This window comes from Dipteris shenzhenensis, chromosome 28 (genome assembly GCF_047967505.1).
Source record: "Dipteris shenzhenensis isolate YYH24624 ecotype China chromosome 28, Dip_SZ_1.0, whole genome shotgun sequence".
In the NCBI taxonomy this organism is placed as follows: Eukaryota; Viridiplantae; Streptophyta; class Polypodiopsida; order Gleicheniales; family Dipteridaceae; genus Dipteris; species Dipteris shenzhenensis.
Genome location: NC_141623.1, coordinates 48,004,860 through 48,031,048, shown reverse-complemented (window position 1 = coordinate 48,031,048; position 26,189 = coordinate 48,004,860). Strand labels below are relative to the sequence as shown.

The 26,189-nt window shown below is 48.0% G+C and overlaps 1 protein-coding gene across 1 annotated transcript; it reads left to right on the top strand.

Moving 5' to 3' along the window:
- On the top strand, positions 1-26,189 carry LOC147883649 (pentatricopeptide repeat-containing protein At3g16610-like). The gene is made up of 7 exons (XM_087399550.1): positions 1-250; positions 412-2,673; positions 24,645-24,705; positions 24,853-24,918; positions 25,327-25,414; positions 25,750-25,814; positions 26,028-26,189. Exons 1-7 carry the CDS (start codon positions 237-239, stop codon positions 26,187-26,189), a joined length of 2,718 nt encoding a protein of 905 aa, XP_087255676.1. The 5' UTR covers positions 1-236.

Here is a 26,189-nt window from a genome sequence, read left to right as displayed (position 1 = left end):
TTGCAACAGGACGTAACTACACAACTTGTGACATGTCCTCTCAGAATCAGGCTCACCTTGACTCGCCTTACCTTGGCAGGAAAATCTATGAGCCAATAGCCTTACTTGACTCTCTGGAACCCGCTGTCAAATTCCACAGTAATGGCTTTTCGATCGTCCTCATTGAGACAGCGTTCATAATAAGGTCAATGTGAGGACACGACACCGTAGTTTATCGGAATGGTGGAGATTTGATCATGGGTTCTGTGAGGTATTGTGTGATTAACAGCTTCAATGAATTGTGAAAGAGGTCTGCTTGAGTTTGCCTTGCATCTAACTAATTGTGGTTGAAAGCCTCCTAGGCCTTTGCTGATACATATTGGCTCTGATAGCGTCGTTGCATTCCTGAAATTCCCTGAAAACTTTTGGCAGGAGGAAATGTAAAATTTTCCAAGATTCGAGCAGACTCTATCTAGAAGAACAGCCGGATGAGGCAGTCAAGGCTGTCGATCTAGTGACTCAGGGAAAGGCTCCAGTATCTCGGAACGCTATCTATTGTCTTCTGCAAGCATGCACCAAGAAGAAAGATCTGGCAGCTGTGAGGAGAGTATACTCCCTGACGGTCAGCAGTGGACTGGATTCGGTGGCAGTTTTGGGGGACCATCTTATCCGTCTATTTTCAATGTGTGGGAGTTTGCTGGATGCAAAACACGTGTTCTTTAAGATTTCAAAACCAACTGTATTTACTTGGAACGCTATACTTTCTGCACACGCCAATCTTGAAGAAAGTCAGAAGGCTTTTGACTTGTACCACAATATGCAGCAGCAAGGCATAAAGCCGGACAAAGTTACATTTTTGTGCATCTCAAAAGCATGCAAGAGCAAAAAAGATGTAAAACAATGCAGGCTGATACATAACCATATCGTTAGTAGAGGATTTGAAACGGATGTATGCATTGGAAATACTCTAGTAAACGTGTATGCTACATGTGGAAGCCTGGGTGAGGCCCAAAACGTTTTTAATTTAATATTACCACGAAATGAGGTCTCATGGCAGGTGATGGTTGCAGGTTATATTCAGCATGGTATTAGTGCAACTGCACTTGTACTCTTTGAGAAAATGCAACTGGAGGGCATAAGACCAGGCAAAGTCTTGTTTTTGTACATTTTAAAAGCATGTGGTAGCATAGGAGTTGCACGGCATGGCAGACTGATTCATGGACAGATTAGTAAATGGGGACATGAGTCAGATATGGTTATTGGGAGTTCTCTTCTTGACATGTATGCTAGGTGTGGTAGCTTAGAGGAGGCACGCAGAGTTTTTGATGGATTGCCTCATCAAAATGTGGTGACATGGGGTGCAATGATCGCAGCATATGTACGGCATGGCCATTGCTTTACTGCTCTTGAACTCTTTGAGAACATGCAGCAAGACAGTATAAGACCAGATGAAGTTGTGTTTTCGTGCATCTTGAGAGCATGTGGCATTATAAAAGCCATAGGGAAGGGGAAGTTAATACATGAGCAGATCCTTACAAGTGGTCTTCAAGGGGATGCAGTTCTTGGGAATACTCTCGTTGATATGTATGCTAAATGTGGGAGCCTAGAGGAAGCCCACAAAACATTCGATGGATTGTCAGACAAGGATGTTGTTTCATGGGGCGTGATTATTACAGGTTATGTCCAACATGATTATGCTCTTCCTGCTCTTGAACTTTTTAAGATAATGCAGTGCCAGGGCATAAAACCAAGCAAAATTATACTTTTGTTTATTTTGAAAGCCTGTGGCAGCACAGGGGCCATAAAGCAAGGGAGGCTGATACATGAGCACATCATCAAGGATGATATCGAATCTGACATACAGATTGGAAACATCCTCATTGACATGTATGCAAAATGTGGGAGCCTAACTGAGGCCCACAGAGTATTTAATGCATTGCCAAATCCAGATGTGGTTTCATGGGGTGCAATGATTGCAGGATATGCCCACCATGGCTATGACGCTATAACCAGGCAATGCCTCAGGGACATGGAAGTACAAGGTTTGAAGCCAGATGTATTAATATTTACTAGTGTTCTCATGGCTCATAGTCATGCTGGACGACTGGATGAAGGCCATTTGTATTTTGAAAATTTGTTGGACGACCATGATCTTGCACCAGATATTGAACACTATAATGGGATGATTGACCTTCTTGGGCGTGCAGGATGCTTAAATGAAGCTGAGGATTTACTTCAATCTATGCCCACTCCACCTGACACTGTTGGGTTGAGGTCTTTGCTAAGTGGCTGCAGGACTTATGGTAATGTAGAGCTAGGAAGAAGATGCTTTGATCAACTTATTGAACTGAATCCAAAGGATGCGTCTGGGTATGTGCTTGCAGCAAACATTTATTCTGATGCTCACCTATGGAACAATGCCAGCACATTGCAAGAGAGAAAAAAAGTTGTGGGTGCTTTGAAGAGGCCCGGGAAGGCTTGGATTGAGATTGACAACCATGTGCAGGAGTTCATTGTGGGAGGTTATAGTCACCCACAAACTGAATGGATATATTCTAAGTTGAGCAGGTTAAATAAAGTTATGAAAGGAGGAGGACACATGCCAGTATTGGACTCAATGTTGGAAATTCTAGCCGAAGATAAGGAAGATGTGTTGTCTGTGCACTGCCAGAAACTAGCAATGGCTACAGGCTGGTTAGCACACCTTTTGATTCAATTATTTACCGCTCAACTAAGATTGTTTTGTTGTTGACATCTGATTAAAAACCTTCAGATTGCCTGACAGATTCATAACTTGTTTCATGGAGTCATTGCTTCTCAGTTTTTACTGGCGACCTGGGGCCAGGCCTATAAATGGTCCCAGCCTCCCCACTATCTGCTGGTGTTCTGCTAGCAGCACCAGCCCGATAGCCTCATACAAGGGCAAATGGCTGGGACTGTTCCAGGCCCACAGCCTGCGCTAAGTGTGGGCTGACAATCAGCCCTTCATGCTGACCAGGGTCAAAATAACATGAACAAGGAGGCTGATCTGCTGTCCATGTGGCAGCATCTTGCTGCCACATTGCAGCTTTATCCCTTCCCCTTACTGATCCATCTACCCACATTCTTATGTAGGTGTCTTGTCCCTAAGCTGTCCTCATTTGGGGGCTTACAAGTACGGCATTGACCCTATACCTCCAACACTCGGGCCATACCATTCAGAGGGAGTTGAAGGATACAATTACATGGTGTGGTACTGAAGGGTAGTCAACTAGAGGATTTGCCTGTAAAAGGCAACCCTCTTTGTATTTCAGCAGTTGGTGGTTTATTGTGGAATCTATATCTTTTTGTCTTGCTTCTCTACTCTCGCCTTCTTTGTCCTTTGAGTTTCATGTTTACTTGCGTCTCCTCTTTCCTCTCCAATCTTTATCATCTCTTATTGTTGGATGCGGGGAACATTGGAAGGAAGCTGGAAGGCAAGAGAGGAGACAAGAAGCTGAAAGCAATGGAGTGTACTTGCAATGTGAATAATGGGAAAGTAAAATATATGGCCCAAGCAAATTAGGGCTCAATGTCCTGAGTAGCCTAGCTAGGACTTACTGTTCCTAACTAGCCTACAAGGCCATACCAGGGCTAAAGTGGTTGAAGTATCCTAGATACATCTTAGGTATCCTTGGAATCTAAATCATGGTTGCACATGTTTATTTGTGATGGATATAGCAACTAATGATAGTACAGGGAAAGCAAAATCAATGATGGATAAAACAACTAATGATAGTATAGGGAAAGCAGAATCACGTGACAAAAGGTACCACGTATAAAGCTTGCTGAAAAGCTTCAAACTTGGGTAGTGATATAGATTTTATGAAGAGATCTGCCAAGTTATCCTTCATGGGAACATAGGACAACTATATGTCTCCATCTGACGGTTGCTCTCGAACATAGTGATAGTGTGCCTCACTATGCTTGGTACACGCATGAAAGACATGATTACATGCAATGGCCAAAGCACTTTGGTTGTCAGTGTAGATCATGGTAGAAGCTGCTTGGTTGACATCAAGAGCTGCAAGTAATTTTGCAGAGCCAAACACACTCTACAGTAGCGGTGAAGGCTGCCCTCTACTCAGTTTCACAACTAGAATTAGCAGATGTAGGCTGCTTCTTGCTAAGTGAAGAAATGCATGAAGAGCCAAGCATGAAACATTTGCCACTATGAGATGCCCTCATGTCGTAACATCCATCCCAGTCAGTATTCGTAAAACATAACCAGTGAAGACTTATCAATCATCATAAAACAGTGCCAAATGCTGTGTGCCTTTCAAGTATTGGAAGACACATTTCACTGCCTGCCAATGCTGTGTACTGGGCTTGTGCATGAACGTCCTTAATTGAGACATTGCATATTGTAGATTAGGCCTAGTGTGACATAAATAGATAAGGCAGTCAACAGCTTGCTAGTAAAGAGTAGCATCAAATGGGTCACTCCCATTCTTGGAGGAGAAACGAAAGACAAGCTCCAATGGTGTAGAGATTGGCTTTCAATCCTCGAACTGGAAGCAGTGTCAGAGCTAATACTGGACTGACTCATCATTATGCCCCCCCGAAACTAGCAAGCTGGATGCCAAGATAGTAATGCAACTGGCCCATATCTGACATGGCAAATGATTTCTGCAAATAAGTTTTGAAAGCTGCAATTTGCATTGTATTTGGCCTAGTAATAAGCATGCCTCGGCATAAACAATTAAAATCAGCAAATCTGATCCGCTCTTCTGGACATCCAGAGTGGCCTTTGTGGGTCTCTTCTGAAATCCAAGGCATAACAAATGTGAATATATTTTGGCATACCATGCCTGGATGCCTGCTTCTAGCCATAAAGGGCCTTTTTCAGCCTGTGTACCTTATTTTTAGAAACTTCAACCTCAAAACCAGGAGGTTGGCTGATATAGATTTTCTCAATCAAATCACCGGGAAGGAAAGCTCCATTTTATTGACGAAATTTTCTGGTCGTGGGCCGCCTGCTAAAAAGTTTACCCAAAACCTTTTGATTGTCTTAATGTCAAGTTGGCCTTGTCTTCTAGTTTCTGCCTCAACTGAGAGGGAACATGTGCATAGGCCAAACTACCAAATAATATTGAACGTGTGAAATCATAGGCTTCCGTCCTATCCATGTTTCATAAGGAGTAATGGTCTTCAATGCTCGTTGGATGCTCTATTGAGCACATAGTTGGCACTGTTAGAAATGTCACTGCTCCACCTATGAGCCCTTGATTTGAGGGGACAAGGGGGCAGGAGACTATCGGGGGATGAGGGCTGAGTGTACCTTGCTGTCTGAGGGCAGCACCCTGCCTGAAACAGTGCGCCCGCACCATGGGCCCATGCAGGGGCATCTGCAGCACGTGTACCAGCCAGCAGCAGCCAAAAAAATGCCCAACATATGGGGCCTTATATAGGCCAAAGGGCTGACCTAGAAACTGACCAGAAGTTGGCCATTTTTGCCCTTCTGGGAGTCGGTGCAGCAGACTGGAACTGACTGGAAAGTCGGCCAGTTCACGGGGCTTGCTGCCCACCTATATAATCCCCCTCCCCCCCACACTTCTCATCACCAGCACTGACAGCCAGCACCCGGGCAAGCGTGCAGGGAGAGGAGTATCAACATCTCTTTGCTGGTTGTTGCTCACCTCTTGAGCTTTTGTCAGCCCACTGTTGTGGAATAATATATGTGAGTTTTGTCTCTATCTCTTTCACCTATCGTGGTGAGCCAGTGGAGATAGTGCAGTCACACACATATTTGGGAGTTTTCACAGGACCCATCTTCATGATGAAACATGCAGCCTAGGCACGGCTCGCACGAGGGCGTAGTGCCTTGGCTAGACTAGAGTGGCAGTGTTTCGAGGTGCACTTCCAGGATCCACTGATGAAGGGTTGTCATGTATGCAGCACCTTTCTGGGGGTGCGATCTTCCGAGGACAGATTGGAGGAGCTTTGAGCGGCTACAGGTGACGATGGGATCCAGGATGATCCGATGTATGCCCTCAGTTCCGCATGAGATAGTATAGGCAGAGTTCGCCATGACACCTCTCCAGGTTGATGCCATCTTTCAGATAGTGACTTTCATCCACAGAGTCTGGGACTTACCCATTAGAGACTTTCGAGGTTGGCCCTAGAGTCATCCGAATGACTCGCAGAGAGCGGGGCAGTAGACACATGGTATGCACACATATCTACATGGCTTGCCAGGCACGGTATCCAGATGGATAGGATTCCCCCCTTTCAGTATAGCATGGATGCACCTCCTGAGTCGATCCCGTGAGATGAGATCAACTGTATCATATGGTTAGACCTCCTCCAGCTTCACACATCTTGGACTTGGGGGGGGACCAAGAGCTCCCCACCAAGACCCAGTTTTATCGTGACCACTTCCTGAGAGTATCAGAGGAGGGATTCATTATCAGAGTCTAGTATCTCGAGGATAGAGGAGTCTCATGCACTGAGGATTGCCATTGGTCAAATGCATGTTTCATCCCATCAGCTGAGGATCGAGGCAGGGAGAGTAGTGGGTATACCTAGAGAGCAGCGGGTCTGCACGCTATGTACGCTGGGGGCGGTTGAGATAGAGGAGTATTTTCTTTGTGTTTGCCCTAGCCTACTACGAGATTCGGGGACGATTGGGATGCAGGTATGAGGGCGCTGAGGTACTTGAAAGGTACCTATACCTATGGCATCACTTACATGACATGCATTGAGTTGGGAGGTTTCTGCGATAGTGATTGGGTAGGTGATAGTGACACCCAGAGATCGGACTTCTCGATATTGTTTCTTACTCTCATGAGGAGCTGTATCATGGCTGAGTAAGAAACAACCTACTGTTCCCTTTTGATCTATAGAGATAGAGGACATGGCTGCTTGTACAATGGCATGTGAAATATTGTGGCTCAGGTGGATCTTGGAGGACAAGAATGTGGCCTAAGAAGATGTGACGGTGATTACATAGTGATTGCCAACAACCCCGTGTTTCACGCAGGGACAAAGCACATCGAGGTCCACTACCACTTTGTTCGTGAACTCATTGACGAAGGTGTCATAGAGTTGATGTACTGCTCGACTGACGACAGCATCTTGGATGTCTTCACGAAGGCGCTTCCCAGGGAGCAGCTGGAACACCTCATTCGATGCATGGGGATCGGCCCACAGTGATTGAGAGGGGGTGTTAGAAATGTAAGTTCCCCACCTGTGAGCCCCCGATTTGAGGGGACAACGGGGTAGGAGACTATAGGGGGATGGGGGCTGAGTGTACCTTGCTGTCTGAGGGCAGCACCCTGTGTGGAACCGTGTGCCAGCACCACAGGCCCATGCGGGGCATCTGCAGCACATGTGTACCAGCCAGCAGCAGCAAAAAAAGGCCCAACGTATGGGGCCTTATATAGGCCAAAGGGCTGGCCTAGAAACCAACCAGAAGTCGGCCATTTTTGCCCTTCTGGGAGTCGGTGCAGCAGACTAGAACTGACTGGAAAGTCGGCGAGCTCAAGGGGCTTGCTGCCCACCTATAAAACCCCACTCCGCACACTTCTCATCACCGGCACTTACAGCCAGCACCTGGGCAAGCGTGCAGGGAGAGGAGTATCAGCATGTTTGTTGCTCACCTCTTGAGCTTTTGTCAGCCCACTGTTGTGGAAGAATGTATGTGAGTTTTGTCTCTGTCTCTCTATCTCTCTTTGAGTGTTGTATGAGGTGCGATCGGGAGTGTGTGGAGTGAGTGATTCTATCCTCTACTTTCCAATAGGCACACATAATTGCATGCAACCAAAACTTGTTGGGCAAAGACTTCCCCTCAAGCATGCATTTGGCCATTTCCATCAGAGTTCGATTTTTGCGCTTGGCAACTCCATTCTGCTGCAGAGTGTATGGCACTGTGCACTGATGTATTACGCCCCGGGCTGCTAAAAAAGCAAAAAATTCACGTGACAAATATTCACCTCTCTTGTTAGTGGAGAGGGTCGTGAGTTTGTTTCCACTCTCATTTTCAGCCATTGCAAGGAAATGCTTGAAACAAGCAAAGACATTGGCCCTGGATTTCAATGGATAAACCCAAGTGTGTTTGGTAAAATAATCCACAAAGGTGTCAAAGTATGAGTACCCCACAAGTGATGCTGTCTGCATCGGTCAGCATGAACCACTAGGTACATGGAATTTCCCGGATGCACCAACAACCCCATCTTTTGGAAATGAGAACCGATGCATTTTCCCCAACAAGCAGCCCTCACGGACATGTTTGGTAAGTGCATGCATTTGTGGGAGGTCCACAACCATGTCCTTAGAATGAATTTTTACCAAACTACCATAATTGAGATGTCCCAATCTCTCATGCCATACATGGGTGTCTGAGACTGCAAATTCAGGTGCTGCATTTGCTTCTGCAAAACAGCCCCTTTTTCATATGCATCAACATGGTATAGCCCTCTGGAAAGTGTGCCATTACTTACTATGCACTTATCATGCTAGTAGTCATACACGGCACAACGATAACCGTAAAAATAACACTCTAAAGCCATAGATAGAAATTAGGTTCTCTGTAATACTTGTAACATATACACTTCCAAGAGAGTAACTGTATCTCCCGAAACTGAAGTGACTAGCACTTTGACCAATCCCTCTCACGAGATAAGATGCATTGTTGGCACATGTGACAATGCCCCTCTTAAGTGCATCTTCCAAGGACTGAAATAATTTTCTGCATGATGCGTTATGCTTGGAAGCATACCTATTAAAATATCAGTTGGACATAGAATCTGAAACTGATAAAGCTGGATCATGCTTTGACGGATTGTAGTGGCAAGTGACAACAAATGCCCACTCATCATGAGTCATATTTGCTGCCTCATGGCTATGCTCATGGTGGGCAATGCACTTTCAACACTCACAGATGTCACGTCTGGGAAAACTGCAATAGTTGCGGTTTTTTCTTCTTCCCATCAGCTAGGTTAGAAGAAGATGAGGTGCTAGAAGAAGGTGTGGGCTCGCTGAAATTCTTACCCCTATTCCGATGTCTTTGTGACCCGTGGTAAATGCCTGAGTTGCATTAATGGAAGCAGCCCGGTTTTGACGGCTATGCTCCTTCTGCATGAGCAAGGTGACAAGATGATTGAAGGTGAAACCGGCCTTTGGAAACTCCAAAGGGAAGTGAACCGATAATAACCAGCAAATACTTAATTTTCAGCCATTTAGAAATTCCCAAAGCAAACTAAAATAGTTTCGAACACAACACTCGAGCTAGATTGCCCTCGTCTTGCACCAGACACTATATTGACCCTAAGCTTAGGGTCCCTTTCGGTATTTCTTCATCATTTATTCAGAAGGCATCCAAATAAAGCACTACTGTGCATCAGCCCGAAATCAGCCAACTGAATAATCCATTCATAGGCACTTCCATCCTTCTATGCATCAGTTTCAATCTCAAAAAGGCATCTTAGTCGAGTGCAATATTCCATGGCAGCCTTTCTTCCGATTCTGGCCGATCGTTGTAACTTGGCAGCTGTGATACCCTTCAAGGGAGCCCTGGCAAGAGAAAAGAAAGAAAGAAATTTTATTAGAGTCTTCGGAAGACCAATGGGTCTATGAGACTGAAAGAAAACCTGATACAAATCACAGTAAGGGTGGAGCTACTGAAACGAGCATCATCAACCATGATGAACCCTAAGTCTGATCATACATAATCAAATACATTTGGATGTAACAATGAAAAGAAAAGAAAAGGATGGGACGCTAGCGCCCGTCAAGGTGTGCCCACAAGATTAGAGCCACTGTGACTCCCATGGGACGTATCCCGGGTCTAAACAATGACGGGAGGTCCCCCAGAGTGATCTGTGTCCCCCCTCGATGTCTCGTGTGTCGTGCTGCGGTCATCGGGTCGGGGTCTCTATCACGTCTGCGGCTAGATACTGGACGATCAATGTCACTCGATGGGAAGAACTCTGTGGTCCTGCTCTGAGAGGTGTCTGATGATGTGGCCAAGCCTCGTCGCCTGAGTAAGTACTCTCTATGTCGGACCCCCTTGTGAATGAAGGCCGTGAGGCATCTTTGATCTGGGTAGGCGAGGAATCTGGAAAGGAGCCTGTCTCTGAAGAGGCAGTGGTAGTGACCTCGGATCTCGTAGTACACTGGGCATCTGAAAATAAAATGCTCCTCCGACTCAACCTCCTGACAGTCACACAATATGCATAAGCGATGCTCCCTAGGAATCCCCTCTGCTCTGCCGCTCTCTATGCGGAGGCGGTGTGATGATACCCGAAACTGTGCGATGGAGATCTGTAGTGAGTGAGGCATATGAAGCTCAGTGTATTTCGGTGGTGTGATGAATCCCTCCTCCGAAATACGAAGACAGTAATCTCTGTAGAAACTCAGCTTCATTGGAAGCTCCCTTGGCTCCAACCAGGTCCTAAAGGTGTGTAGCTGCAAGAGATCCTCTCGAATGACCTGGTTGGTGTGTGGCCCAATCGGGATGGTGGGTGGGAGTACCGGAGGGGCATCTAAACTGTACTGAAAAGGAGGTATCCTATCGATGTGGAACCCTAGTCTCACAAACCATCTGTGAGTCCGTGCATACCAGCATCGCTCGTCTCCCTCTGCTGCCAACCTCATGGAGGAATCGAGAGCCAACCATGGCAACCTCTGTCTCCTTGATGTGCAGTCCCCATATGATCTAACCCGGTGTAGATATGTGATGGTCTGAAAGGCTGCATCTAGCTTGAGTGGAGAAGCACCAAACTCGGCCTGAATGATTTGATGTGGTACAAACGGTTTCCCCCGGATCATCCGTGAGAGCATGAGGATCTGCAGGCGCTCCACCCGTGTCCACTCTATCTCTGACATGTCAGGCCTCCAACAAGGGTTGCCATACATACCGGCTGGTCGGACCAAGGAGTCGAAGAGAAGAGCCTTGGTCCGAGGGTCCTGGAAGTGGGAGTGAAAGCATTGTCTCTCTAGCCGAGCCAGTGAGGCATATCCCCTGCTCAGTTTGGCCTACATCGCTGGTCTCATCGTGAAGATCGGGCTGGAGAAGATGACCCCCAAGTAAGTGTATGAGGATACGATCTCAATTGTTGACCCACCGAAAGTAAAAGTAACCTGCTTCCGTTGCATGTTTGCTGGAGAGGTGTTAAAGATCATGACCTTGGTCTTGCCAAGGTTGACCTCCAAATCATGGGATAAACAAAAAGCCTGCAGTGCATCTAGGTGTCGCTGGAGCCCCTCGGGTGTGGACGACAAGAGTGCCATGTCATCTGCATAAAGAAGAATCCTGATGATGATCCCGGCAAGTGAGCAACTGGTCCCTCTGAACGCCCCCATGAAAGTCTCAAGCTCATCAATGTAGAGGCCAAACAGGGTCAGTGATAAGGGACAACCCTGTTTGACCCCTATGGTACTCAAGATCTCATCTGTCCAACCTGCGCCTGTCCGAACTCGGCCTGAGACTCTCTCATACAGTGCCATGACTGCCCAGATGATCTCCTGATCAAATCCCAGTGTTTGTAGGCGTGTGATGAGACGAGCTCGAGGTACTGTGTCAAAGGCTTTGTGGAAATCCACAAAGCAACAATATACCCTCTCCTTCCGTGATCTGGCCTCCTCAATGACACTCCTGAGTGTGAGTATGTGATCCATAGTCCCATGGTCTCGCCTGAAACTGGCCTTACCCTTTGCTCTGAGCCCTCTCATCTCTGCGAACAGGCTGACCGATGCATCCAATACAGCTGCATAGATCTTGGACATCACATGTCCAATCATGATCGTTCTGTAGTTACTCGGGTCCATGGGATCCCCTGCCTTGTGGATGGGGGTGATGGTGTTGAGTGTCCAGGTGCAGGGGAAGCCAAGGCAAACAACGTCATTGAATAGCTTTGCTAGGATCGGGGCTAAGGTGTCGATCCCATATGCGATAAACTCAGTGCATAGCTCCTTGTGATCCTTCGCTCGGCCATTGTGCAGTTTCAATGTTGCGTCCTTGGCTCCCCCTCTGGTGAAGAACGTGCAAGTGGTGGGGCAAGGTGTGTGTGAGATCTGGAGTGGGCTGGTGTGGGACATCATAAAGATGGTGTGCATACGTGTGCTAGACTCTCGTGTCCGTGAGGGGTGATGGGGACCTACGCTCAAGGAATCTCCACAAAAAATCCTTAGAGTTGCTGCTGTACAAGATGTGCAGCAGCTCCTCATTACGACGAAGAAATGCTTGCTTCTTCCGACGTACAAGACGTCGGTACTTGCGTACTGTGTCTGGTGTGTTCAGGAGGTGACATCTCTGGTTTCAAATCGGAGCTGTCGGCGATAAGCCTTGCACTTTGCATCGTACCAATTGTTGCAGGGTACAGAACCAAGAGGTGGTGGTCTAGTGGACCGTGTGGTGTAGGGAAAGATTTGGAGGGCAGCCTCGTGGAGTGTGCGACTAATCAGGGCAGCATGGTCCTCTATGAGTGGTATGTGATGGATGTAGGTTAGGAGTCTGTTTAGGCGTCCAGAGTAGGCCGGTGAGAGGCTGTGATCAAAGTGTATGTTGTGGTAGGTGTCATGCTTCCTATGTGGTGTGTGTGTGGTGTGGCTAAGTGTGGGTTGGCGATAGTGAAGAATAGGTATGTGTGATTAGCTTCTGGAGGGAGTGGTGCTACGGTAAAGTCGGTGATACATGAAGTGAAGGTAGGGGATCCCATGATGTAATCTACTACACTAGTGCCCCCTCCGTGTGGGAAGCAAGTAAAACCACCTGAGGAGGGCCATAGGTCAAGCCCGTGTAGATGATGAGATCATGCATTCTGCCCAGATCAAGGAGCGCGTGTCCATATGGTGTAATAGGCCTGTGTCGGTCCGATGAGGTCCTGGTCATACCTGCTTCGTCTAGGTTCATGTTTGGTAGCATGATAGAGTCATCTTGGAAGTCCAGGAGTGGTGCCTGGCGCGTGCTTGTCTTGGCGTTGAAGTCCCCAATGAGGAGAACTTCCCAACGGGCTGAAAGGTCTGGGATATCTTGATGTAAGGGTGCATATGGCGATGTCTCACCCTCCTCTGGTGCCACTCTGGCAAAGTGGGATACATGAAGTGAAGGTAGGGGATCCCATGATGTAGTCTACGGTAAAGCCGGTGATACATGAAGTGAAGGTAGGGGATCCCATGATGTAATCTACTACACTAGTGCCCCCTCCGTGTGGAAAGCAAGTAAAACCACCTGAGGAGGGCCCTAGGTCAAGCCCGTGTAGATGATGAGATCATGCATTCTGCCCAGATCAAGGAGCGCGTGTCCATATGGTGTAATAGGCCTGTGTCGGTCCGATGAGGTCCTGGTCATACCTGCTTCGTCTAGGTCCATATTTGGTAGCATGATAGAGTCATCTCGGAAGTCCAGGAGTGGTGCTTGGCGCGTGCTTGTCTTGGCGTTGAAGTCCCCAATGAGGAGAACTTCCCAACGGGCTGAAAGGTCTGGGATATCCTGATGTAAGGGTGCATATGGCGATGTCTCACCCTCCTCTGGTGCCACTCTGGCAAAGTGGGATGTGTTTGGTGAGAAGTAGCATATTGCTATGAAAAGGTCACGGGTGTCTCTGCGTCGGATCCGGATCTACATGAATCGGGAGTGTGCGTCCTTCCTCTCAATGGAGATGCCAACGAGGGAAGACCTGTACAATACTACGACCCCGCCTGATCCTCGGACTCCTCCTGTATCCCTCATCTCATCCCTGAGGGCTGACTCCCATGTGTAGCCACTGACTATCGGTAGTGGAAGCTCTGGGCTCTGGTGTGTCTCTGTGTAGAAGACTATGTCTCGTCCTGTATAAGACCCTCCTTGCGGGCAACATCCCGCTGCTGCAGAAGAACTCGTCGCTCCTCAATCTGTAGTGGTGTCAAATCCTCATCCATGGACAGGGTGGGATGCTCTCGTAGAGAGGCTTGGCGTCGGAGTGTCGCTAGTTGAGCATGTGAATCTCTGAAGCGAATGACTAGGGGCTGCTCTCGGTTGGGATCTCTCCCAACATGCCATGCTCCCTCTATGCCATGGTTGGGGACTCCCATGGTGGTGGTCACAAAGGTGATTGCCTCCTCCATGGGCGTCGTAGTGGTGCTGGTGCTGTCTCGCGTGATCCCTCGTACCCGGATGTTGAGGGCCTTCGAAGCCCTCTGCTGCTGCTCCTGTATGGCGGCTGAAACGGTTGCCTCTGCGGGCTCCTGTTTCGCCACGTCCACCCATTTAGTCTTCTCTGCTATAGCCGACTGTATCGTGGCTATCTGTGCCTCCATCTCTGTGACTGGGGTCCCTCCAGGCGCTGCTCTGAGGGTCTCGAGCTCCTCTCGAAGCTGTGTGATGTCGTGTCTGAGTCCCTAGATAAGGGTGCCTTGCTCTTGTATAATGCGGGCCTGCTCCTGGGTGTATTGGGCCTGCTCCTGGGTGTATCGGGCCTGCTCTTGGGTGTATCGGGCCTACTCTGCCTGACGGGGGCCCGGATGCTGTATATCTCAGCCAATAGGGAGTCCCAAGCATCTGGCGGGGGCTAAGAGGTCCTGGTCCAGGTGGGAACTGGATCTCGAGAGGGGTTGGAATGAAGGTGGGCTGCTGAGGTTGTACTGAGGTAGCGAGGCCGGACGAGGTGATGAAGGATGGCTGATTGAGAGGTGGAGGTGATACAAGGGGAAAGTACTGTGGAGCCATGGCTAGTGGGGCCAGTGGTGAGGCTACTGGAGAGGAGACCTGTGACGATGATGCAGGAGAGGGGTGGGAGAGAGGTGGCGTAAATGATGAGGCGGATGATGGTGGTGAAATAGTGGTGGTAAGGATGTGGTGAGGCATGGGCTTTGGGTGGGCCCCTTTCTTCTGGGCCGCGGTGCTGTCCATTGTCAAACCGCTCCGGTTGCTGCGTTTGTTGAAGTCCTCCAGACTAAGTTGCTTTTGTGTTTTCGCCTTGTCACCGTTCCCCTTCCCCATCTCCACGCGTATGCAGATTTGGATCGAAGAGAAATCAGCCAAGTCTGTCCTGGCAGCTCTGATACCCTTCACGGGAGTTCTGGCAAGACAAAGGCCAGCAAAGTAACCAACCCTAGCTGTTCGTGGCACACTGAAAGGATATCTGCAACAAGGCATTAGGATCTGAAGATTCTGAGGCAGTAGGAGAGCTTTTGGGAAGCAATGAGTTGATCTGAAGGCTTTGGAAACCTTTGAAACAGCAACAAGTAAAAAGGCAAATCTGTCTAATCACTTTCGTAGGCGAAATCAGCAGGAGCAGCCTTGGAAGAGGTAAAAACGTGGCAGTCCAACTGGTAGGCGAAATGGATCCGGTACCAATTTGGTGCAGCATGTCTGGTGACCTTGTAGTGGATCTTGAACAACAAAATCAGGTTTGGACGCCTTGGAAAGCCTTTGGCAAGTGCTACTCGTCAAATCCTCCCGCCTGGAAGCAAATCGAGTTGCCTGGAAGCTCCAAACTGCCCGGAAAAGTGTGATTTTGATAGGCGCCTGGAAGGCTCTTGGAAGAACTGCATATCAGATTTGGGCCTCTAGATGAACAGCAGGAACGCAGAAAAAACTAACTGATCTGGAGGCTCCTGGCACAAAAACCAGGCCACCAACAGCCCACAGACGGCCCTTGTGGTTGAAAATCAGCAAGGCAATGTGATAGAATAGCCCTAGAGCACTTTCCCAGCCTGTGGCTTTCCTCTCCCTCTTCTTCTATGGTCCAGAAACAAGCCTCAAAGCAAATTTCGACTTTTTGCCTTGTCCCACAGGCTAGCTTGCCAAACGTGGCTCTTGGAGCTATTTTTTAGCTAAAGGGATTTTAATCCCTCTCTAATCTTCAGTCCCTTGCCTTGGCCTATGGAATTAATTGCACTGAGCTGTCCTGTGAACTGTTTTAATCAGTTGGAGGCTAGGGTAGTCACCGTAAATTCCTAAAGCTTAGAAATTCACGTCCCTCTGATAGACCCCCGTCTTGAAACACAGAAAACGTCCCCGTTTGCACCGAACTTTTTGCTTTGTTCCATCAGAAGCTTGTTAGAATGTCACTGTCTTCACCCGTGAGCCCCCGATTCGAGAGGACAAGGGGCAGGAGACAATAGGGGGATGGAGGGTGTCATACCTGGCTTTCTGGAGGAAGATCTGCATCAGATCTGAGGCGATAGGAAGCAACAACCACGTGTGGAAAAGCATGCCAGCAACAGGGGGGCCTGGAGAGGCATGCAGGGTAGTGTTTGGGCCTGGCAGCAGCAGCCCACATGGCCCACAAAGGGGCCTATTTATAGGCCAGACCAGTCAGGTCTGGTCGGCCATCTGCAGCCCCATATAACCGACCAGATCAGGTCGGTTAGGGGGGCCCTACAGTCGGCTTATGGAGAAGGGAACCGACGACCCCCTGGCCGGCCACTTTGAGGGCTCTTGGCTCTCCTGTATAAAGCCCCCCCACTCCCCCTCACTCTTCATCAAACCTACACTGAAGGCCTTGCATCCAGGCAGCGTGCTAGGAGTGGAGAGCACTCTCGCCGAGATGCAAAAGTCTAAGATGGTGGATGGACTTCCACCGATTGCAGGCAATGATCGTGTTTGTAGGGCTTGCTTAGAGGGCAAGCAACACGGGGACAAGTTTCCACAGGAGGCCTCATCACGGGCCAAGAAGCCTCTGGAGTTAGTTCATGCCGACATTTGCGGCCCGATGTCAACAAATTAAGAATGGAAGGCCCGAGAGCAGGGAGGCCTCCCGCACAGACAGAGGGGGGGAGTTCACTTCTACCGAGTTCAATGGATTTTGCAAGAAGCACAGGATCAAGCGGCAACTCACTACAACTCGTACATCTCATCAGAATAGAGTTGCTGAGAGAAAGCACAGGACTATCACTGAGACAAGTTTGACCATGTTGCGAGGGAGAAATCTTTCAAAAGCTTACTGGGGTGAAGCCGTGAACACTGCCGTTTACATCCTCAACAAGACCAAGACCAAGGTTGTTGATGATAAAGACTCCATATAAAGCTTACTATGGTAAGAAACCAACCATATCTCATTTATGGATTTTCGGTTCTAATGCATTTGTTCATGTGCATAAAGATGAGTGAACGAAGCTTGATTCCCATAGCCGAAGATGTATCTTTGTGGGATACAGCGAGGAATCCAAGGCCTATCGCCTTTACGACTTGGTGAAGAAACAGATCCTTATTAGCAGGTAGGTGATCTTTGAGGAGTCAGATCCCCAGGCTGCAGAAGAAGTTTAGGAACTTTGGACATTACTCCCACCCAAGGTCACCATCAAAGAGGTGGAGACGACCGAAGAACCTGAGGAGGAGGAGGAGGAGCATGACGTTCCAGCTCCGGCTCCAAAGGCATCTCCAACAAAGGCACCTTTGTTAGAGAAGAAGCTACCTCAATGGTATTTGAAGACTTTAGTAGACTTATGGGTCACGGACATTCCCGAGAGCAGTTTCGGAGCGCGGCGGTCTCAACGCAACATGAAGACTCCCTCCGTGAACTATGCTATGGTGGCTCAGCTTGAGTTGAGCTCAGATCCTTTGAGGAAGCGAGGATATTCCAGAATGGTAGGATTCCATGCAAGCAGAGATGGACGCCAATTTGAAAAATGACACCTGGGATTTGGTAGACAAGCCGTCCAAGTAGAAGGTAATTGGTACTAAATGGGTGTACAAGCTTAAGTTCAAGTCTGATGGGAGCTTGGACAAGTACAAAGCTAGATTGGTGGTGAAAAGCTATGCACAGTCAGAAGGACTTGACTTCGATGAGACCTTCGCCCCCACAGCAGGATGGCGACGATATGTACAGTTATTGCCTTGGCTGCTCATCACAGTTGGCCTATATTTCAGATGGACGTCAAGTCTGCATTTTTGAATAGAACTCTGGAGGAGGAGGTATGTGTGGTACAGTTACCAGGATTTCAGATTCCAGGATCCACATCAAAAGTATGCAAGCTGAAGAAGGCCTTATATGGGCTGAAACAGGCCCCCAGAGCATCGTACCAGCGAATAGATGTTTTCTTTTGAAGAATCAGGCTTCAGCGGAGTCCATCAGAGGCAAATCTTTATCTCGTCTCAGAGGGGGAGTTGCGGCTGGTATTAATCTTGTAAATGGATGACCTCATCATTACAGGAGATCATGCAAAGAAGATTGCCTAGGTCAAGAGACTTCTCATGGAGGAGTTTGAGATGACGGACTTGGGAATACTTCATTACTTTCTTGGGATTGAAGTGAAGCGGCAATGACTCCCACGGAAGCTGGTTTGAAGCTGAGTGTACATGATTCATCTCAGTCGGTTGATTCATCACTATATCATCCCATGGTGGGTAGTTTGCTTTGCCTCCCTAATACTAGACCAGATATTTCTCCCTAGAGCGCAGTCAACTTACGGATCAACAGTATCCTCCGCGGGTTGGGGGAGTGGTCCAAACATAGAACGGACGCCGAATACTGATCCACATCCCCTACGTCATGCGATCCTCCATGGCCGAAGTGTACGCAGCCAAGTAGAAACTCAAGAATGACCAAAGTCTTTCAGATTGCATGTGGGAAACCGTTTCTTTCTCAGTTGGATTGTTCTGCCAGTTCTCTGCCACACCCAAGAAGGCTCATTGGGATGCAGGCATTAGGGTGCTGAGGTATTTAAAAGGTACTTGCACCTATGGTATCACTTACACGGAAGGCATTGAGTTGGGAGGTTTCTATGATAGTGATTGGGTAGGTGATGGTGACACCCGGAGATCAACTACTGGGTATTGTTTAATATTCTCATCAGGAGATGTGTCATGGCTGAGTAAGAAACAATCACTGTTGCCCTTTCATCAACATAGACTTAGTACAGGGCAACATCTCGGATGTCTTCATGAGGGCACTTCCTAGGAAAGAGATGGAACACCTCATTCGACGCATGGGGATCGGCCCAGAGTTATGTAATTGAGAGGGGGTGTTAGAATGTCACTGTCCCCACCCGTGAACCCCCGATTTGAGGGGACAAGTTGGCAGAAGACAATAGGGGGATGGAGGGTGTCATACCTGGTATTCTGGAGGAAGATTTGCCACTATTACCTTCTAGTGGAAGTTCTTACTCCGCCTACCACGATATACGCTTTGACTGTGATCACTCATCTACTTACTTTGGCCGTTTGTACATTCTTCTCGCTTATATTGACTTCATACCCCTTTTAGAGGACCTGCTCACTACACGAGGCTACCCTTCACGCTTTCCCCCACACCACCCGCTCCACCAGCCCACCACCCCCTTGGATCGTACCCTGTAATAGCTAGTACGATGATGAGTGTAAGGCTTTACGCTGTCAGCTCAAATTTGAAACCAAAAACAATGTTTCGAGCGCACTAGATACGCTACGCGAGTACCGTAGACTGCTATAGAGGAAGAAACTAGACTTCGTTCGTCGAAACGAGGAGCTACTAAACATTTTGTTTAGTAACAACTCTTAGGACTTCTGGCAAAGATTTCTAGAAGGGCGCTATAGAGGAAGAAACTAGACTTCGTTCGTCGAAACGAGGAGCTACTAAACATTTTGTTTAGTAACAACTCTTAGGACTTTTGGCAAAGATTTCTAGAAGGGCGGTCCCCCTCACCACTCACTGATACTCAGATCTGGTTTGATTATGCACTCACACTTTATAACATCCCAAATCAGCTAGTCGCTAGCCTCTCACACATGCCCGCCCCACATCCTGCACCCTCTTCACTAGAGGAGGGGTAAAGGATGCCGTAATGAAACTTCATAATGGCCGAGCGAAGAATCATGAGGGGCTATGCACTGAGTTCATTGCATATGGGATTAACCTCCTAGCCCCGATCTTAGCAAAGCTTTTTAATGAAGCTGCTTGTTTGGGGTTTCTATGCACCTAGACCATTAACACTATCTCACCCATCCACAAGGCAAGGGATCCCATGAGCACGGAGAACTACAGGACCATTATGATTGGACATATCATGTCCGAGGTTTATGCATCAGTACTTGATTCCGAGTTTAGCAGATTTGCAGAGTGTCCAGGACTTAGAGCAGTAGGACAGACCGGATTCCGACATGATCATGGAACCATGGACCACATTTTCACGCTCAGATGTATCATTGAGGAGGCGAGGGCACAGAAGCAGAGGGTTTATTGTTGCTTTGTGGATTCCGCAAGGCATTTGACACGGTTTCAAGAGCCTGCCTCATACGGCACCTACACGACTTGGATTATGATGAGGAGATCATTTGGGCTGTCATGGCACTTTACGAGAGAGTTTCAGGCAGGATCCGGGTGGACAGACAAGATCATGAGCACTATTGGGGTCAAACAAGGGTGCACTTTATCGCCTACCTTGTTTGGCCTCTACATTGACAAGCTTGAGACAGTGATGCAGACACGGGGGGGATAGGTTGCTCTCTTGCGAGCATGCTGATCCGGATATTGCTCTATGCAGATGACATGGCTCTCTTGTCTTCCTTAGCAGAGGGGCTCCAAAGACCCTTTGACGCACTACAGTCCTTTTGTGAGTCTCATGATTTGAAGGTCAACCTGGGTAAAACCAAGGTCATGATCTTTAATACATCTCGAGCCATCATGCGCCAGGAGCAATTCACATTTGATGGGTCACCTGTTGAGATAGTTTCATCATACACTTATCTTGGGGTTATCTTTTCCGGACCCATCTTCACTTTGAGACCTGCGATGCAGGCACGCTTGAGCAGAGGGTATGCTTCATTGGCCAGAGTAGAGAGGCAGTGCTTCCACTCGCATTCACGTACCAAGGGGTTGCTTTTTGACTCCTTGGTTCGCCCCTGTGACCCGACAACTCAGACAAAGGGTTGACTCATAGATCACACTTGGGGGCATTCCCTCCTTATTTAGAGTCGGAGCCCGACCGACGGGGGTCACAATACCCCTGGTTAGGTGCAGAGCTATGACTAGGAGACGTGCTAGGACTGCACCTTTGAGTGGCCGATAGCACTCTATTGCCGACTTCATGCCTCCATTGCCTCATCCATCTTGATGTCCTGTTGCTGCTGCGATGATGATCTGATATTGATATATAGTCGACCTTCGACATGACTATGTTGTACTTAGGACTTAGTATTGCCATTCTGCACTTTTTGCATTTTGCATTGGTGTGGATGCTCGTTTAGTAGCTCCACTACCACAGCTCGTTTGTATCAGGTTTTTCACAGTCTCATAGACCCATCGGTCTTCCAAAGACTTTAATAAACTTTCTTTCTTTCTTTCTTTCTCAGACCTCTCACTCCAATTGCAGCTCATAGAACACTCAGTAGACTATATAGGTGATCACACTCATACACAAAACCTTCCTCAAAAGAGATAGAGACCAAAACTCAGATATATTCTTCCACAAGATGATGGCTGACAAAAGCTCAGAGATGACCAGAGAAAACAGCAAGTGTCGCTGCCACCAAAAGGCTGAGCACTCTCCTCTCCTAGCATGCTTGCCTGGTGCAAGGTTTCTCAGTGTGGTGATGGAGAATGAAGTGGGGGAAGGGGGGTTTATATAGGTGGGCAGCAAGCCCACAGGCTGGCCGACTTGGCCAATCGGTCTCTTCATGCTGCACTGACACCTAAAGGGGCCAAAATGGCCGACCCCTATTCGGTTTTCTGGTCCAGCCTCTTGGCCTATATAAGGCCCCATATGCTGGTCCTTTGGGCAGCTGCTGGCTGGTGCAAGTGATGCTGTATATGCCCCTGCATGGGCCCATGGTGCTGGCACAATATTCCACGCAGGGTGCTGCCTCTGATGTAGCACAGATCTGCCTCCAAACAGCCAGGTACAACAGCCTCCATCCCCCTATTGTCTTCTACCCCCTTGTCCCCTCAAATCGGGGGCTCATAGGTGGGGACAGTGACATCCTAACACCCCCTCTCAACACAATTGTGGGCCGATCCCCATGCGTTGAATGAGGTGTTCCATCTGCTCCCTGGGAAGCGCCTTCATGAAAACATCCGAGATGTTGTCGTCGGTCGGGCAGTACATCGACTCTATGACACCTTCGTCAATGAGTTCTCGAACAAAGTCGTATGGGACCTCGATGTGCTTCATCCATGTGTGAAACACGAGGTTGTTGGCGATTGCTATGCAACTCTGGATGTCGCACATGATCACCTTTGCATCTTCTTGGGCCACGTTCATGTCCTCCAAGATCCACTTGAGCCACAATGTTTCGCATGCCACTGAACAAGGAGCCTTGTACTCTTACTCGGCCATGACATGGCTCCGGATGAAGGTATGAAACAGTACCTAGAAGTCGATCTCTGGGTGTCACCATCACCTGCCCAATCACTATCGTAGAAACGTCCCAATTTAATGCCTCTTGTGTAAGTGATGCCATAGGTGCAAGTACCTTTCAAGTACCTCAGCACCCTCATACTTGCGTCCCAATGGGCCTTCTTGGGTGTGGCGGAGAATTGACAGAGCAATCCAACTGAGAAAAGTTATCCTGTCTGGTATTGGTGAGGTAAAGCAAACTACCCACCATGCGTCGATATAGTGATGAATGAACCGGCTGAGATGGATCATGTATACTCAGCTTTAGACTAGTTTCCATGGGAGTCATTGCTGCTTTGCAATCTTCCATCTAAAAGCGTTTGAGTAGCTCCTTGCAATATTTCTCGTGTTAGATAAAGATACAGCTCTTTCCGTGCTTCACTTCAATCCCAAGAAAGTAATGAAGTACTCCCATGTCCGTCATCTCGAACTTGTCCATGAGAAGTCTCTTGACTTGAGCAATCTTTTTCGTATGATCTCTTGTAATGATGAGGCCATCCACATACATGATTGATACCAGCCGCAAATCCCCCTCTGAGATGAGATAAAGATTTGCCTCTGATGGACTCCTCTAAAGCCTGTTTTTTTGAAAGAAAACATCTATCCACTGGATGTGCGAGCTGTAGTGAGTTGTCTCTTGATCCTGTGCTTCTTATGAAATCCATTGAACTTGGTAGAAGTGAACTCCCCCCCTTTGTCTTTGCGGAAGGCTTTGATTACCTCCTCACTCTCCTTCTCTACATGGGCCTTGCAGTCTTTGAATTTCTCATAAGCTTGAGACTTCTTGGCCAAGTAGAATATCCAGGTCATGCGACTGAAATCATCCACAAATGAAAGAGAATTGGAGAGATAGAGACCAAAACTCAGATATATTCTTCCACAAGATGTGGGCTGACAAAAGCTCAGAGATAAGCAGAGAAAACAGCAAGTATTGCTGCCACCAAAAGGCTGAGCACTCTCCTCTCCTAGCACGCTTTGGTGCAAGGATTGTCAGTGTAGGTGATGGAGTATGAAGTGGGGGAAGGGGGGTTTATATAGGTGGGCAGCAAGCCCACAGACTGGCCAACTTGGTCAGTCGGTGTCTTCATGCTGCACTGACCCCTGGTCAGTTTTCTGGTCCAGCCTCTTGGCCTATATAAGGCCCCATATGCTGGGCCTTTGGGCAGCTACTGGCTGGTACAAGTGATGCTGTATATGCCCCCGCATGGGCCCATGGTGCTGGCACAATATTCCACGAAGGGTGCTGCCTCAGAGCTAGCACAGATCTGCCTCCAAACAGGCAGGTACAACAGCCTCCATCCCCTTATTGTCTTCTGCCCCCTTGTCCCCTCAAATCGGGGGATCACAGGTGGGGACAGTGACATTCTAACAGAAAAGTACGCCAGCTACAGGGGGCCTGGAGAGGCATGCAGGTGAACTGTAGTAGGAGCTCTTGGCTGTACAAACGGTGTCCTGTGAGTAGGAAGCAGTACAGAGCAGTGGCAGGTGAGGGCTATATTGCTAGCTCTTGAAATTGGACGAATGGTTGAACCATAAACCAAAAGACACTCCCACCCCTGCTTCATGCCACATTCAAGTCGGTTCTCGTGTTCACCGATAGTGTTTGTTTCATTGAGAGGAACTTGGGCTCTTATAGCATTGATGGATGTAGGTATCAATGAAAGGAAGATGGAATGCAAGAGAGGAGACAACTAGTTGAAAGCTATGGAGTGCACTTGCAAATGGATAATGGTGAAGTACAATAGTGGCCAATATATGGCCCAAACAACTTAGGACTAAATGTCCCAAGTGACTTAGGAGTTGGGCTAGTCTGGGACGGCCAGATCAGGACCTATATATAGGCCTCCCTTGGAGGCATTCCAATCATTCAAAGGTTGAAGATCTGAGAACCCCTGGACACTCTAGCCTACATGCTAGCATCCTGCTGGAGAGCAGGAGTGCAACAGTGTACCTAGGGGTCTACAGCAATAGTACTTAGTAGAAGCACAAGTCCTTGACGTTTGTAGTAGATCTAGGTGCAGGCCTACACCTATAGGAGAACACAAGGGGTACATCAAAGGGAGCTTTGTGTGCAGTACACATGAGCGCTTATCTTGGCTGCAGTGCTCAGCCTTGAGAAGCTACTGAAGCCTAGATAGAGACATGTGGTAGAAGAGGAGTTTCCTTCAGAAGGTGCAGCAAATAGAGCCTATTTTGGTTCCTTTCTCAGGGATTGTTTTTAGCAGCATTGGTACATATGTTGGCAAGATTTTGTACTTGATATTTACCTATATATTTTTTCTTTCTTGGCCGTACATCCGACTTTTCTTTCAAATCTGAGTTGCCCTCTTTGCATTTAAGTAAGCACATGTGTTTGAGTTGTGTTCCACATAAGTATCTTCTGATCTCGGGGTGAATCTTCCACTGTGTAGGAGTGTTGGCCTCAAGCAAGCAACCTCCTTCTACTTTTCTAACATGGTATCAGAGCTGAAGGTTATCATCCAGGGATAGCCTTGTTTGTGACTTGAAGCCCAGGACATCGAAGACTGGGAACCTTCTCCAAACTGAAGGATGGAGTCCTTGCCAAGGAGGAAGAGCTCTCATATTCAGGCGTGCTTGTGTGGCTTGCATTTAGTGCAGATCAAGACAAAAGACTTCAAGTCATCTATACCCTGCCATGGGATCCAGCTCTCTTTCCGAATTTCGGTGAGTTTGGAAAGTTGGACTGAACCAACTACTCTTTCTGGAAAGTGAAGGTTCGTACCTAGAGGAAGGAGTTTACGTGGATCAGTCGGAGGGATTTCATGTTCTAGGTATAGGTACATAGATGTGTAGACTAAAGAAAGCTTTATACAGGCTGAAGCAGTCCCCAAGAGCTTAGTACAATCGGATTATGTCGAAGTCCATCAGATGCAAACTTGTACCTCTTTTTGAAGGGGAACAGGAGGTTAATTGTAATTTTGTAAGCTGACGATCTGATTCTTATAAGTGATCAATTGCTTGTGAAGGAACTCTTGATGATGGAGTTCGAGATGACAGATCTGGAACTTCTCCACTACTTCGTTCTTCATCTTCCAGGAGAAGTAGTGCTGTGAGATTCTGAAGTGGTTCCAGATGGAGGACTGCAAGGAGGTAGTTATGCCGATAGACGTCAGGCTGAAGCTAAATACATCTCAGTTGGTAGATGCTAGAGGTATTGACGGTTAGTAGGTAGCTTACTTTTTCTAACTAACACTTGACCATATGTTTCTTTTGCCATTGGTGTACTTTGCCAATTTTCTTTGAAACCAAGTGATAATCAGTGGGAGGCAGAATTATGGGTGCTGAGGTGCTTCGAGGTACTTGCACATATCGGATCACTTACAGCACAGGTGTGGAGCTGGAGGATTTTGGGACTCAGATTGGGCAAGTGAGTGGGACACCAGATGCTTGACTTCAGGCTTTCGTTTCATGCTTGCATCAGGTGCCATTTTATGGCTTAGCAAGAAATAGCGCCCATTTTCAACTGAGCGGAGTACAAGGTTGCTTGAATTGCAGCCTTGAGAGACATTGTGGCTCAGGTGGATTTTGGAGGATATGGACGCCTTCAAGAGGATGTAACGGTGATTTTGTGCGACAAATCAGAGTTGCATAGCCATTGCCTAGAATATTGGCCCACACTTGAGTCATTGAGAGGGGGTGTTAGAAATGTCATTGACCCACGTTTGAGCCCCCATATGAGGAGAATGAGGGGTAGGAGACATGGGTATGTAGGGTTATCTGGAGCCGGGTGCTGTGCAGCAGTCTGGACCTGTTTGGAGGATTGTCTGCATCAGAAATTGGAGCAGCAGGGCTGCGATTGGTGGTTGGCAGCATGTCTGCATGACAGTAGGGCTGCGGGACAGCAGATGGGCTGCACTGACATGGCTATAGGCCTGACAGTAGGTAACTGTAGCAGTAGCAGTTCGGAGGCTGTGAACAGCAACAATCCCAGCTGA